Consider the following 12632-nt stretch of genomic DNA (forward strand, 5'->3'; position numbering starts at 1 on the left):
CCTGCTCCGAAATTTTGTGTTTGTATTGCTTGCCCAGGTATTATCATACTGCAGAACATGCAGCAATAGGGCCTTCATAAATCGCTGTGAAATGTGATTTCTTTTGTAAATTTATAGGTATCTCTTATGTTGTTAGATTATCATACTTTGTGTTGATAGAATGTTTATGTCCTGTTAATATAATTAGTAATCTTCTAGAAAGTTTGTTCATAGCTAAAATGATCTGTGTAAAAGAACTTTATTTCTAGACTTAGTGTCAGTTTGCCTTGAAATTGGACTAGACTGTTCTGGATCGTTTCAGTGATTTGAAGACAGACTCTCAGTCCCAAATTTGCATGTGACATGAGTGTTGAATTTGCCTGTTACAGCGAAGAGGTTCTAGCCGCCATACTAGTTCTGTGTTTTTCTGCGGAAGCACTGAAGGCCGAGCCAGAGTGTGCTGTGCCGCAGCGCGGCGTCCTTGCCCCTGGTGGCAGCCTCGGTGGTGCAGGTGCCTTTCCAAAGTCTCTGTGCAAGAGTGTCATTCACGAAGAACACGGCTCGCAAAGTTCAAAATCAGCGTCCTGGCAGCTGCGGTAGGGACTGGTTTGTAAGCAGTTCACATTTAGCCGGTACAAAGCATTCTTTGTTGTGAAGCATCTTCAGAATTTGGGTTGATCTTTACTAGAAACACTTAAACTTGGTACACAGGGTTTGCCAATCACGTTTTCCAGTCTCACTGCCCACATGGAGTCACAAGGCGTGCCCTTCTGTATACTCTTCTTTTTTCTCTTTGATCAAGTTAGGGAAACAGTATCTCTCTTTCTTACATAACATTTCTAAGGTAGCAATCAATGTTTTCAAATTCTTTTTTAGTTTATTGATATTCTGCTGTTTATATAATCTGTGTCACTTGGATTCAGTTTTTCTGTTTTAAAATAAAGAGAATCATGATCTCCAAACCCTCCTGTGGCATGTGTTAAAAGTTAATTAAGTGCTGCTAAAGAACGCTTTTGAGTTGTTTGCAAGAAATCCTGGAACTCTGCCTCACACTTACAAGTATATATTAAGACTTCTGGAATTCTTTCATTATGAATAACAATTGTCAGGAAATTTCAAAATGTGTGTACTGTGAGTAGTGAATATAAAAACAGTTGTTTTATGTACATTATTTGTTTTTATTGGAGAACAGATTTGGTTTCACAACTAACCAGAAAGCTAGATGGCAGGTCTGTCAGTTCACTAGTAACATGAAACTCAGGATGGGTATTAAAAACTAAGAAACAAGAAGATTTAAACAACAACACGGGCGCCTGTGTGGCTCAGCTGGATAAGCATCCAACTCTTGATTTCAGCTCAAGTCATGATCTCCCGGGTTGTGGGATCGAGCCCCGTGCTGAGCTCTGTGCTGACAGCTCCGAGCTCAGCCCTCCGAAATAAACAAACATTAAGGGGGAAAAAAAAAAAAAGAAGTGAGGAAAAGAACTACCAAAGGAACAGATTAAAGCCATAAGGAATATCCTATATAAGACATGCAATTAATTCAAATGCTTACTGAACACCTTCTGTGTGCCAGGTATGGTTCTAAGTGTAGGACATTACATTGAACATAACTGACAAAACTGAAAAAAAATCTGTTTCCTGATGGACTGGACTTTCCAGTAGAAAGACATCAATACTAAAATGCATCGTACACCAGGCAGTAAAGAGAGAGAGAAAAATAAAACACAGAATGTTAGAAGAGGATGGTACGTGTTTTTCTCTTTAATAAAGGATTGTTGGGGAGCACCTGTTCTGTGAGGTTACATTTACGCAAAGACACGGGAGACTGGAAAGAGCAAACTATGCAGTGATCTCGGGAAAGAGTGTTCTAATCAGACAGAGTAACAGATGGAGGGGCCCTGCTATAGGAGTGGTTTGGTTTGGTTTGGTTGTGTGTGTGTGTGTGTGTGTGTGTGTGTGTGTGTGTGTGTGGTTTGTTGGGGTTTTTTGGTTTTGGTTTTTTGGTGGTTTTTTTTGTTTGTTTTTGAGAAACAGGAGGAGGAGACCGGTGTCCCCCCTTCTCGAGACTAGGTGGGGAGGTTGATCAGAGATTGAAGAGAAGTAGAGGGGTTTGTACGGCAGAGTAAATAGGGCCTTTCGACCATTGTAGGGACTTCGGTTCCACTGTGAGCGAGCTGGGAAGCCGTTGAAAGGGAGTGACATGATCTGACCAGGCTTTACAAGGACCACCGTATGGCTGAGTCAAGAAGACTGTGAAGAGCTACAAAGGACTGAGAAGGGAGCCAGTTAAATGACTTGCGGTAGTCCAGGTCGGATATCACTTGGATCTGATTGGTAACTGTCAAATTAACGAGAAATAGATTCTACAGGTATTTCAAAGGTAAAAAAGAGTTTGCCAACCAAACGGACATGTAGGGCATTAGAAAAAGGAATTAAGGATGATTAGGGATTTTTAGTCTAACTATTTCTGTCTGGAGTTGTATTTCTTGAGATGAGGAAGACGGGGAAGAACAGACGGGGGTGGGGGGGCGTGAGGGTGGGGGTGAGCTGGCTTTAGCTACGCCGAGCTCGCAGTGCCCGGCCCCCGCCCCTGCAGACGGGGCGTCAGGCAGGCATTGGACCCGTGAGTGGAGTCCAGGGAAGGTGGCTCAGTCACTTGTGTCTGACTCTTGATATCGGCTCAGGTCATGCTCTGAATTAAAGTTCCTGGTTTTGAGCCTCCCCGCTGTCAATGAAGGAAGAGCAAGCGGGGCCTGGGGTGCTCCAGTGTTTAAAGTTCAGGGAGGGGGGCGCTTGCGCGGCTCAGTCAGTTAAGCCTCCAACTTCGGCTCAGGTCAGATCCCATGTTCATGGGTTCGAGCCCCGTGTCAGGCTCTGTGTTGACAGCTAGGTCAGAGCCTGGAGCCTGTTTCTGGTTCTGTGTCTCCTTCTCTCTCTGCCCCCCCCCCCCATGCTCCGTCTCTCTCTCTCTCTCTCTCTCTATCAAAAATAAATAAAACATTAAAAAAAAAGTTCAGGGAGGAATCCAGAGAGGGTTCCCAGGAGTCACATTCTGTTGATAGGTTGACTAGAGGATGAAGAACTGATGGGTGTACTTAGCAGCGTGGAGCCATTGGTGACCTTGACCGACAGTTTCTGTGGAGAGGCAGTGGTGAAGTACAGTGGGCACTCTAGAGAATAGTGGAGGGTCTGGAGACGGGGAGTCCGGATGACCCTTTGAAGAAGTTGTAAGGGGGAGCACGGGAAGCTGATGGGGGGCGTGGGGTCAAGAGTGCGTTTCTTAGATGAGAGATATTGTAGTATGTTTTAATCCTGATGGGCATTGGCCAGAGGAGGAGTGTGAGGCGTAGGTGATGCAGCAGGGAAAGAGGAAAGTTGTCTGAATCAGGCTCTTGAGAAGGCAGTGAGAGCGGGACTCTGCGCTCAGGTCGGGGGTTGGAAGTGTATTAGGAAGGACGGAAGGCAGAGTCCTGTGGGAACAGACACAGGAGGCGGTACGTGTGCGGTATGGTGGGAAGCTGTGGCCATTTTCTTCTGTCCCAACCTGCCATCATCAGATTGGAAGCAGAGCCTGTGAGGGCGGGAGGCCTGGAGGATGTTGGGCAGGAGGCGGCGGGTGTGCGCCACAGGCTGCCGCACCAAGGCTGCCGCGGAGCCCAGCGCTCGGGAGTGTGCTGTGGCCAGTGGGTGCAGTGGTTTTTCCTGGACCAAAGAGGCTAAGGTCCAATTGTGAAGCATTATCTGTGCTCGGTACTGTAGCACGTGTGTAAAAACCCGCCTCTGTGGAGTACACATAATAAACATGTAGGAACAAACTTGTGTATAGGCCTCCTGTTAGAACACCAAATGAATTCCTATAAAAAAGAAAAGAAGCATTTTTTTCATGCCAGGCATTATGTTAGAAACTATAGGGGCCTGAAAATTCATTCATTTACCTATTTATTGGGCACTAAAATATGTGCCCTACATTGTTCCAGGTGCAGAGGACATAGAGGGGAACAGGCCAGAGAGGTCCCTGCCCTCGTAAAGCTGACACCGTAACTCTGGTGAAGCAAGGGCAAAAAGGCGAATTATTCCGGTGTGATCCTGTATGGAAATAGGAATTCAGGGACGGATCAGGTCAATGCTAGCTTACATGTAAGGGCAGGAAGACGAGTCCACAAACCGTCGTCCAGAAGTTTGTTTTTTGCTTTCAGGAAGATACTGTAGATCGGGTTAATTCCACTGTGACGTTTAGAGTGGTGCTCCTTAATCAGGCATGTTAATACTTCCTGCGTTGAAATGTACAACTGTTCACAAAAATTTCGGTAATTAAGGTCAAAGTGGATCCAGATCAGGTCTGGTCAGGTTTTGTCACTAGTGAGTTTATGAGAAGGCTTGTGGTCCTCGGAGCTAAACTTCGGAATTGTGAGCCCGTCGTGAGAAAGCTCAGAGGTTCACGTCTAGCGGGAAGGCACGGGCTGGCCCAGAGGCAGAAGGGAGCATGACTTGTTAGGGACAGTAAGGAAAAGTGAATGGACCAAATCAGGAATAAGCAGGTTTGAACAGTTGGAGCCTGATTGTGAAAGGTCTCGAGGCTCTTGTGAAGTGTTAATCTTGGAGCTGGTAGGCTGCAAGAACTGTCTGTCCCAGGGAACCGGATGATCCCGTGAGACCGTTTCCATGAGTGAACGGAGTGGGACAAACCGAAGGACCAGTCTCGGGCCGGTATTTGCTGAGCGCTGACAGTGCTGCTCCTGCCGCTCCTGCTCGTCAGAACGATTGTTGACACCTTCGGTTGACCCTTGCTGTGCTCCCAGGCCCTGGGCTGTGCCTTTGACTTGCTTTCCTGGTCGGAGTTCTGAAATCATCCTGTGATCTTCATCCTTGAGAATTTTACGATCTCGTTGGAGAGAAAAGTCTTAAGCACCTAATTTAAACTGTGAAATATTCTACTTCATCAATGGAATGTTCTGAGGAATCGGGTGTTCTTTTTTTAGATACTCGTTCTGGGTCTTGGTTTGGAAATGTGCTTATAGATAGTCTATTGATCCTCAAGAATAGTGAATTGTTTTGGCTTTGTGTTCATTAGCCTTCTGGTTGTAATCCGGTTCCCTGAAGCTCAGTATCTATGAGAAGGGGGCTCCTATTCAGATTCTCAGGTAAGGTGTACATCTGTCGTAAAATAATAATTTGGCATGCTGATTTAAACATGTTTTATGGGGGCACCTGGATGGCTCAGTCGGTTGAGCAGATGACTTCCGCTCAGGTCACGATCTCACAATCTCTGGATTTGACCCCCCATGTCGGGCTCTTTGGATAGAACCTGGAGCCTGTTTCAGATTCTGTGTGTCTGTCTCTGCCCCTTCCCCACTTGCACTCTGTTTCTGTCTCTCTCTCTCTCTCTCTGTCTCTCTCAAAGGAAATAAACATTAAAAATTTTTTAAGTTTAAAAATAATATTTAATGGATTTGGAAAAAATATTTTATGGATTTGGGGAATTGAGGCATGCCAACTGACTATTTGCTATTAGGAAGACTTATAAAACTAAATATCGGGTTTTCAAAGTTTTTATAACAGTTGTTATAAATCATCTGTATAATTATTTGTTTAATGTTTGTCTTTCTCATAGAGTATAAGGCTTGTAAATTGACGAGCTGGATCAGTTCTCTTGGGGACTGGCTGTATTTCCAGGTTATTGCACAACGCCTGGCACATGATAGGAGCTCAGAAATATTTTTGAATGAGTGAATGAATGAATGAATTCAGAGCTGAATTGTACACCAGCAGCAAAGGTAATTTCAACCTAAGAGTCCTGATCCTCTGAAAAGCCTGAAACCTCTCACAAAAGGTCGGCTAAGGCCGGCCCACGACGGGCAGTGCAGCGGCTTGTGTGTGATCCCTGGGGGAGAGTAAGCTCACTCTAAAGTTTCAAATCTATAACTAAATTACTTTAGATGCATTCTGGTCAGTCTTAACTGTGATTCGGGCTTCTTCCTGACCTCGTCCCTCTCCCGTTACCCAGTTGTCACGCTAATCAATAGTTGCCTCTATTCTGATGAATTTTTGTTATGGTCTGTCCTGCAGAGAAAGAGATGCTGGTGGCAAGTTTTGGAGATCCCTGTTTTTTATGGAGCACAGTTCTGTAAACTTTTCTTAAGCTTCCTTGGCGATAACATACACTTGTGATGGACCCTGGAAACACGGCTATGTTAGGATCGGGTTCTGACTCCGAAGGGTTTTCGAGGAGGAGTCCCTCTGCCGTCGGCACCGGCACAGCGGTCAGCAAGAGGGAAGGAGAGCTAGAGCCCAGCCCGAAGGAGGAGGAGGCCCTTGGCAAGTGGACCCGGGAGGCAGCGGAGGAGGGCGGCCCGGCGGATGCACAGCAGCAGTTTTCAGTGAAGGAAACAAACTTTTCAGAGGGAAACTTGAAACTGAAAATTGGCCTTCAGGCTAAGAGAACTAAAAAACCTCCAAAGAACTTGGAGAACTATGTATGTCGACCTGCCATAAAGACCACCATCAAGCACCCAAGGAAAGCACTTAGAAGTGGGAAAATGAGTGAGGAGAAGAAGGAGCACTGTCCTTCGAAGCGGGTGAGTCCGTGTGGGTGTCACCCCTGCTCTCGTTACCGACCGGTCTGTGCTGTGGGGCGTGAGCGGCGGTGCGGCTGCGCGGGTCTGCGGGGCCGATGGCGTGACGTGGGCCGCGCGGGGGGCAGCGCACTGGGCATGTGCTCAGGAAACCCAGGTTCGGGCCTTGCCTTCCTGCTTCCTACCAGTGCGACTATAGACAGATGAACAGGGAGGAAACCGAGGCTCCGTGATGTTAAGTGAGGGCGCGCTGCCTGCCTTTCAGGGCGCTCGTGCGGATCCAGTTCACTAACGTCTGTTGAAATGTTTTGTAAAATGGATTTTTTAACACAAGGATTAATTCCTGTCACTCTTCCTAAAGCAAACTGCTACGGTAGACATTGTCCCCTCTTTCCCATTAGCTATCCAAATATAATAATTTATCTTAATTCTATTTATTTTGTCTATTAAAGATACTACATTTGTTTTAGGTCATGTGTTGACCTCAAGTTCTACTCATTTCATACGGTATCTGATTTCAGGCGGTCGGCACTGTATATGCCCACATGCATATTTAAATGATATGTATACATAAGTAAAACACTAGAGCTAGGTAGAAAGAATTGGCTTACCATTTTGGCTAAAATTTTGGAATAGTCCTGACCATGTGAAATAACTTGATTTTCACTGTTAATTTCTTAACATCAATTTCACGTGCTTCCTACATGTTACCAGAAGCCATAATGATTCAGGCTTCTTGTTCTTCTCCAGATTGCTGTGGCCTCCAGAAATGTTTCATAGTTGCTATTTTTCAAAGATCACAGACATATAAGGTAGCTTGGGATATTATGTTGATAAAATCCACTGTGAATGAGTTAAGATTACAAGGCAGGAAAAAATGGGTATTGTACCAATTCTTGAAAAAAAAATGAACTGGGTGAATCTCAGCTAAGATGATTAACTATCCTGAGCCTTATTTTTCTCATCTCTGTAATGAAGATATTATCTGTTCCTGCTGACCTCAAGGGTTTTTAGAAGGTTGATTAAAAAGGATTTTTATCTAGCCCTTTGTATTTGAGACAGTGTTAGAGCTTATCTTGTGCAGCTAACTTGTAAACGCCTCTGGGATGGTTGTCTTGAGTCATCTTTCTATAGTTTGTTTTGTCTTGTTTAATGACGGGGTTCTGTACTGAGGGGACTTCACCCCTGGGTCTGGGTGGTTCAAATCCGGGCGTCTTGTTTGTAGGAGAACGTGGCCTGTGGTTGCTGAGGGAAGGTGCCACCGCCACTAACGGGCGGTGTTAGCCTTTCAAACAGTTCGTTAGCATAGGATGTCCAATGTATTAGTCGCCTCTGAGTTCTTCACAAGTGATGAAGAGAGCATGGAATATGAAATCAGAGCCACATTTTAATCCCGGCTTAAAAACTATACGCAGGCAGTTTGATTTCTCTTACTCACCCTTGGTCTTATTTGTGATGTGGGATTATGAATGCCTAGCTTGAATGATTATATAAACAATTGAATTTATATAAAGTGTCTAGCATGTGATAGGTTCTTGGGAATGTTTTCTTTTCCTTTTTATAGCCTAATGTAGGACTTCACAACCCTCGGTCCCTGGGAGGGTGTGCTGGGTGTGTGTGAGTGCCCTCACAGCGCGACAGTCTGTGCAGAACTGTGTGTGTGTGTCTGGGTGCGTTTTCACGTAGCTGTCACCAGCTTCTTAGAGAGTCTGTGACTCCAGAAAGAGGAGGGAATGTCCTATTAGGAGGCACTTGGCAGCCTTAAGAGAGCTGGAGGGCTCTCTTCTACTTGTTTTTAAAGCGACGCTTTACCACCGCCGCCGGGGCGTTTACCCCTCGGTCCCCCACAGGTAGCGGGGTTTGTCAGGGCTGCTTATGAAGCAGCTATTAGGCCTTAAATTTCTAGTAAACACAAATACCCACCATGTATTTTCTCTCTTAAAAGAATTTCCCTTTCAGCAGTGTTCAGAGAGCAATTTTTTTTAATGTCCCTCCCATTTTTTTAATGTTTATTTTTGAGAGAGTGAAAGAGGGAGGGAGGGAGGGAGGGAGGGCCAGGGAAGGGCAGAGAGAGAGAGGGAGACACAGAATCCAAAACAGGCTCCAGGCTCTGAGCAGTCACCTCAGAGCCCGATGCGGGGCTGCAACCCAGGAACCATAAGATCAAGACCTGAGCCGAAGTCAGACGCTCAACTGACTGAGCCCCCTAGGCACCAGAACTGGCATATTAATAACCGGGGTTTGAAGTTTAGTTCATTCTTTTGAGAAAATATTAGAGGATGATGCTTTAATGCCATTTATTTAAAGTTATATTGCAGATTGTAAGGGTCCTAATTTGTTTTTATTTAATGTATTTATTCAATATAGTTTTAAATTTAATACATATTTTTAAGATAGGATTGACATATCGTGCTGTGCACTTGGTTTGTTTTTAATTAATTCTGAGACTTACCTTACATTTTGGCCGATTTGGCCAAACCGAACGGTGTCACCCCACCACCACCACTGCTGACTCAGAGTTGGCAGGAATCCAGGGGGGCCCGCGGCCTCGAACGTGGCTGGCGGGTATTGGGACAACACTTTCTGAATTGTGCTGTTTTTTTGTTGCTGAGTTTCCAGGGTCCTTTACACACCCTGCCTGTAAGACTCGTGACTGCTGACCCCATTCCGGGGGCTGTCTTTTCCCTCTTGACACTGTCCTCTGACACACAGAGGTTTTGTTTTGTTGAACTCTGGTTTGTCTCTTTTTTCGTTTATTGCCTGTGCTTTTGGTGTCCTATCCAAGAAATTGTTGTCAAGGCCAGTGTATTGGAGATCTTCCTCTATGTTTTTGTCCGGGTTTTATCATTTTAGCTCCTGTTTATAAGCCTGAGAGGTTTTCAGGCATCCTCCTCACTGTGAACTTGCTCTCTAAATTCTGAAACTAATTACGATAGCAAGGGACACTGTGGTCATGGGAAGCGGATATAGGAAATGTCATGTGTAAGAGTGTGGCCATTGGGCCAGCAAATACTATTGGATTAGGTAGTAGACTCTGTGAGTCACAATTTAAGTGACAAGAAAGGAAACAATGAAATATTGTTCTCATCTGAGTAAATCTATTTTGGAATCCCCTTTTAGACCATCTGGTGATCACCCCACCCCCCAGCCCCGCCCCATAGTCACTGTGATAACTGATTAAGCACAACAACCATTTCTCAACCAAAATGACGAAAACTGATCTATATATTGAATGTTTTCAGGTTTATATTTATACTTGGAAAATAATATACCACATTAAGAACTGGTTGTGTTTGGGGGGCGCCTGGGAGATTGAGTTGATTCAGCGTCTGACTCTTGATTTCGGCTCAGGTCATGATCTCACAGTTCATGGGCTTGAGCCTCAGGTCGGGCTCTGTGCCAACACTGTGGAGCCTGCTTGAGATTCTCTACCTTTGGCCCTCTTCCCTTCTCAGGCGCTCTCGCGCGCTCGCTCGCTCGCTCTCTCTCTCTCTCGCTCTCTCTCTCTCTTGCTCTCTTGCTCTCTCTCTCTCTCTCTCTGTCTCTCAAAATAAATAAATAAACGTTAAAATAATGACATTCCAGTTTTGGAGTTGTGTAGCATAGCTAGTTACACAGGATTTTAGTTCACTTGGGAGACTAGGCCGAAAGAAAATGCTTTTGTGACAGATGAAAAATAACCAAAATATCTGTTTCCTGGAACAGGTGATTAAAACTGAGACTTGTTTGCGCTTAAAAGGACTGGGGGATATGTAAATACCACGACGCACGATGACGGATTGGGTCACATGCACTGAACTTCAGTGCCGTGTTGAGTAACAAATGTGTCAGCGAATCATGTATTGGATGTCATTTTAGCCTGGTTGAGTGAATTTAATGAGCACAATGGATGATAAATAAAATTTACAGCGCTAATTATAATTTCTCCTCCAAAAGATAGTTTTCTGTTTAGCAAAGAAATGTCTATGCCAACTTACTGGATTCTTTCAGAAACAGTTCATTGAAGATGTAATTTTGATTTTCAGGGAAGTGATTTTTTTATGGAGAGCTATTAAAACCCACATGAATCCAAGTATTTCTAATTAAGTCTTGTTGGTCTGAGATTTTATTAAATTACAGAACTGATGGATTAATGTTTCTTTAATAAGAACATATACAGATAATAATAGTATCTCAGCTCTTGCTTAGTATAACTAATTTGTCTAGCAGTTTTTAAATTGCTGCATAGAAATCCCAATTGTTTTGAAATGAAATGTCAAGGACTAAGTATGTTTGAAACTACCTAGCTTTTGGGTTTTTTTCCTTGTCATTTCTGCTAAATATCAATAGTGTGTTAGGTTTTCTATATACTGTAGTTCCTTTAAATTTTGCTCTAAGTTAGATCAGCCTGGTTTTATTTATTAAGTTTATTTACTTATTTTGAGAGAGAGAGTGCACAGAAGCAAAGGTGGGGGGACCGAGAGAATCAAGGAGAGAATCCCAAGCCGGCTTCCTGAGGTCAGGGTGTCCGTGTGGAGCCTGATGCGGGACTTGGTCTCACAAACTCTGAGATCATGACCTGAGCCAAAATCCAGAGTCAGATGCTGACTGAGCCACCTGGACGCCCCTAGGCCAGCCTGGTTTTAGATAAAATGTGTATATTTTTTAATTGAGATACAATTCAAGTACCATAACATGGACTCTTACAGTCGAGTGGTCTTTAGTATATTAGCCACATACTATAAAAGATACGCAGCCGTCACCACTGCCTAATCTCAGAGCCTGTGCGTCACCCTAATGTGCATTCTCACTGTGTCTGTCACACCCTAGATCACCGATAGAGGGAGTGGTGTTTCACTTGCCTTACTTATCTGTATTTGAATGATTTATATGACCAACATTTATGCTTTTCAGAAAGAGGAATCAGATTTTGTATCCCTTAATTTTGAACATAATCTCCAGTCTAGCCTCATAGTTTTCTTTGATTATTATTTCTCCATAAATAAATCGGGTTGCCCATCCTGTGCAGTAAACCAGTCTTTACAATGTCCTGTGAGAACTTCCATAATAATCACGCAGTGTTCAGTCCGAGGGGTCCTGGGGAGCGGGGCAGCTTTGCAGCGGAGCTCACATTCAGAAGTTGGTGTTGGTGTCTGTTAGAATTTGCTAGAAAGAGAAGGGCTTTGAGATCAAAGTAAATAGTAAAGGACAGAAGCCTAGTTAGCATGTCTCACGGATCTTTGTTAGCTGTGATTTAGGACAGGTGAGCGCTCAGAACACAGTGGCGGGCGGGTGGGATGGTACTTAGGTGCCCAGTGGTTTTGTAGTGCACTCAAAAACTTAGGAAAACTCCGGGTTGTTTTTTTTTTCCTACATTTTCTTCTTAAATTTTGAAGAGCACCTGGTGGCAGTCCGTTAAGCATCTGACACTTGATTTTGGCTCAGTTTATGGTCTCATGGTGTGTGGGTTAGAGCCCTGCTTCGGGCCCTAGGCTGAGCGTGGAGCCCGCTTGGGATTCTCTCTCTCTCTGCCCCCTCCCCTGCTCTCTCTCTCTCTCTCTCTCAAAATTAAAATTAAAAAAAAAAAAGAAATCTTGGGTTGAAGTTTCTTCTCTGTTCTTACAAAGTGTTTTAATTTCTTAACCATGTAGTGTTGCTTCTAATATTATAAAATTTTAAAACAAAAATCACATGACCGTACCTATTTGTTCTTAAGGATTTTTTCTTTGTTGTCACAGTTCTAACATCTGTGCTGTACTTTATGGTACTGGTCAAGTCCAGCAGGGGTAACACTGGGGCGGGTTGGCGGAGCCTCAGGACCCCACGGAACTGCGACAGCAGGTGGCATGAGAGATCAGGTTTAAGCCTGAGTTGCAAGGATTTAACTATTAAAGGGCGAAGGGAAGTAAGGTATATTGGGGGTTCCGGATACAGCTGGCTGTTGGCCTGTTTAAAGATTTTTGTTTAAAGCCAGCTACTTCAGGGGCGTCTTGGTGGCTCAGTCGGTTAAGTGTCTGGCTCTTGATTTTGGCTCAAGTCATGATCTCAACATTCATGAGTTTGAGCCCCGCATCGGGGTTCGGCGCTGTCGGAGAATCC

At 44.4% G+C, this 12632-nt stretch overlaps 1 protein-coding gene across 1 annotated transcript in view; it reads left to right on the plus strand.

The window, feature by feature from the left end:
* The first annotated feature begins 1968 nt into the window (after positions 1–1968).
* ASH1L (ASH1 like histone lysine methyltransferase) overlaps positions 1969–12632 on the plus strand; it is a 136817-nt gene continuing 126153 nt past the window's right edge. The window contains exons 1-3 of the mRNA XM_029933455.1: positions 1969–2291; positions 5594–5756; positions 6049–6557. Coding sequence (XP_029789315.1) covers positions 6150–6557 — 408 coding nt within the window. The 5' untranslated portion in view covers positions 1969–2291; positions 5594–5756; positions 6049–6149. The remainder of the gene's footprint in view (positions 2292–5593; positions 5757–6048; positions 6558–12632) is intronic.

This window comes from Suricata suricatta, chromosome 3 (genome assembly GCF_006229205.1).
Source record: "Suricata suricatta isolate VVHF042 chromosome 3, meerkat_22Aug2017_6uvM2_HiC, whole genome shotgun sequence".
Classification (NCBI taxonomy): Eukaryota; Metazoa; Chordata; class Mammalia; order Carnivora; family Herpestidae; genus Suricata; species Suricata suricatta.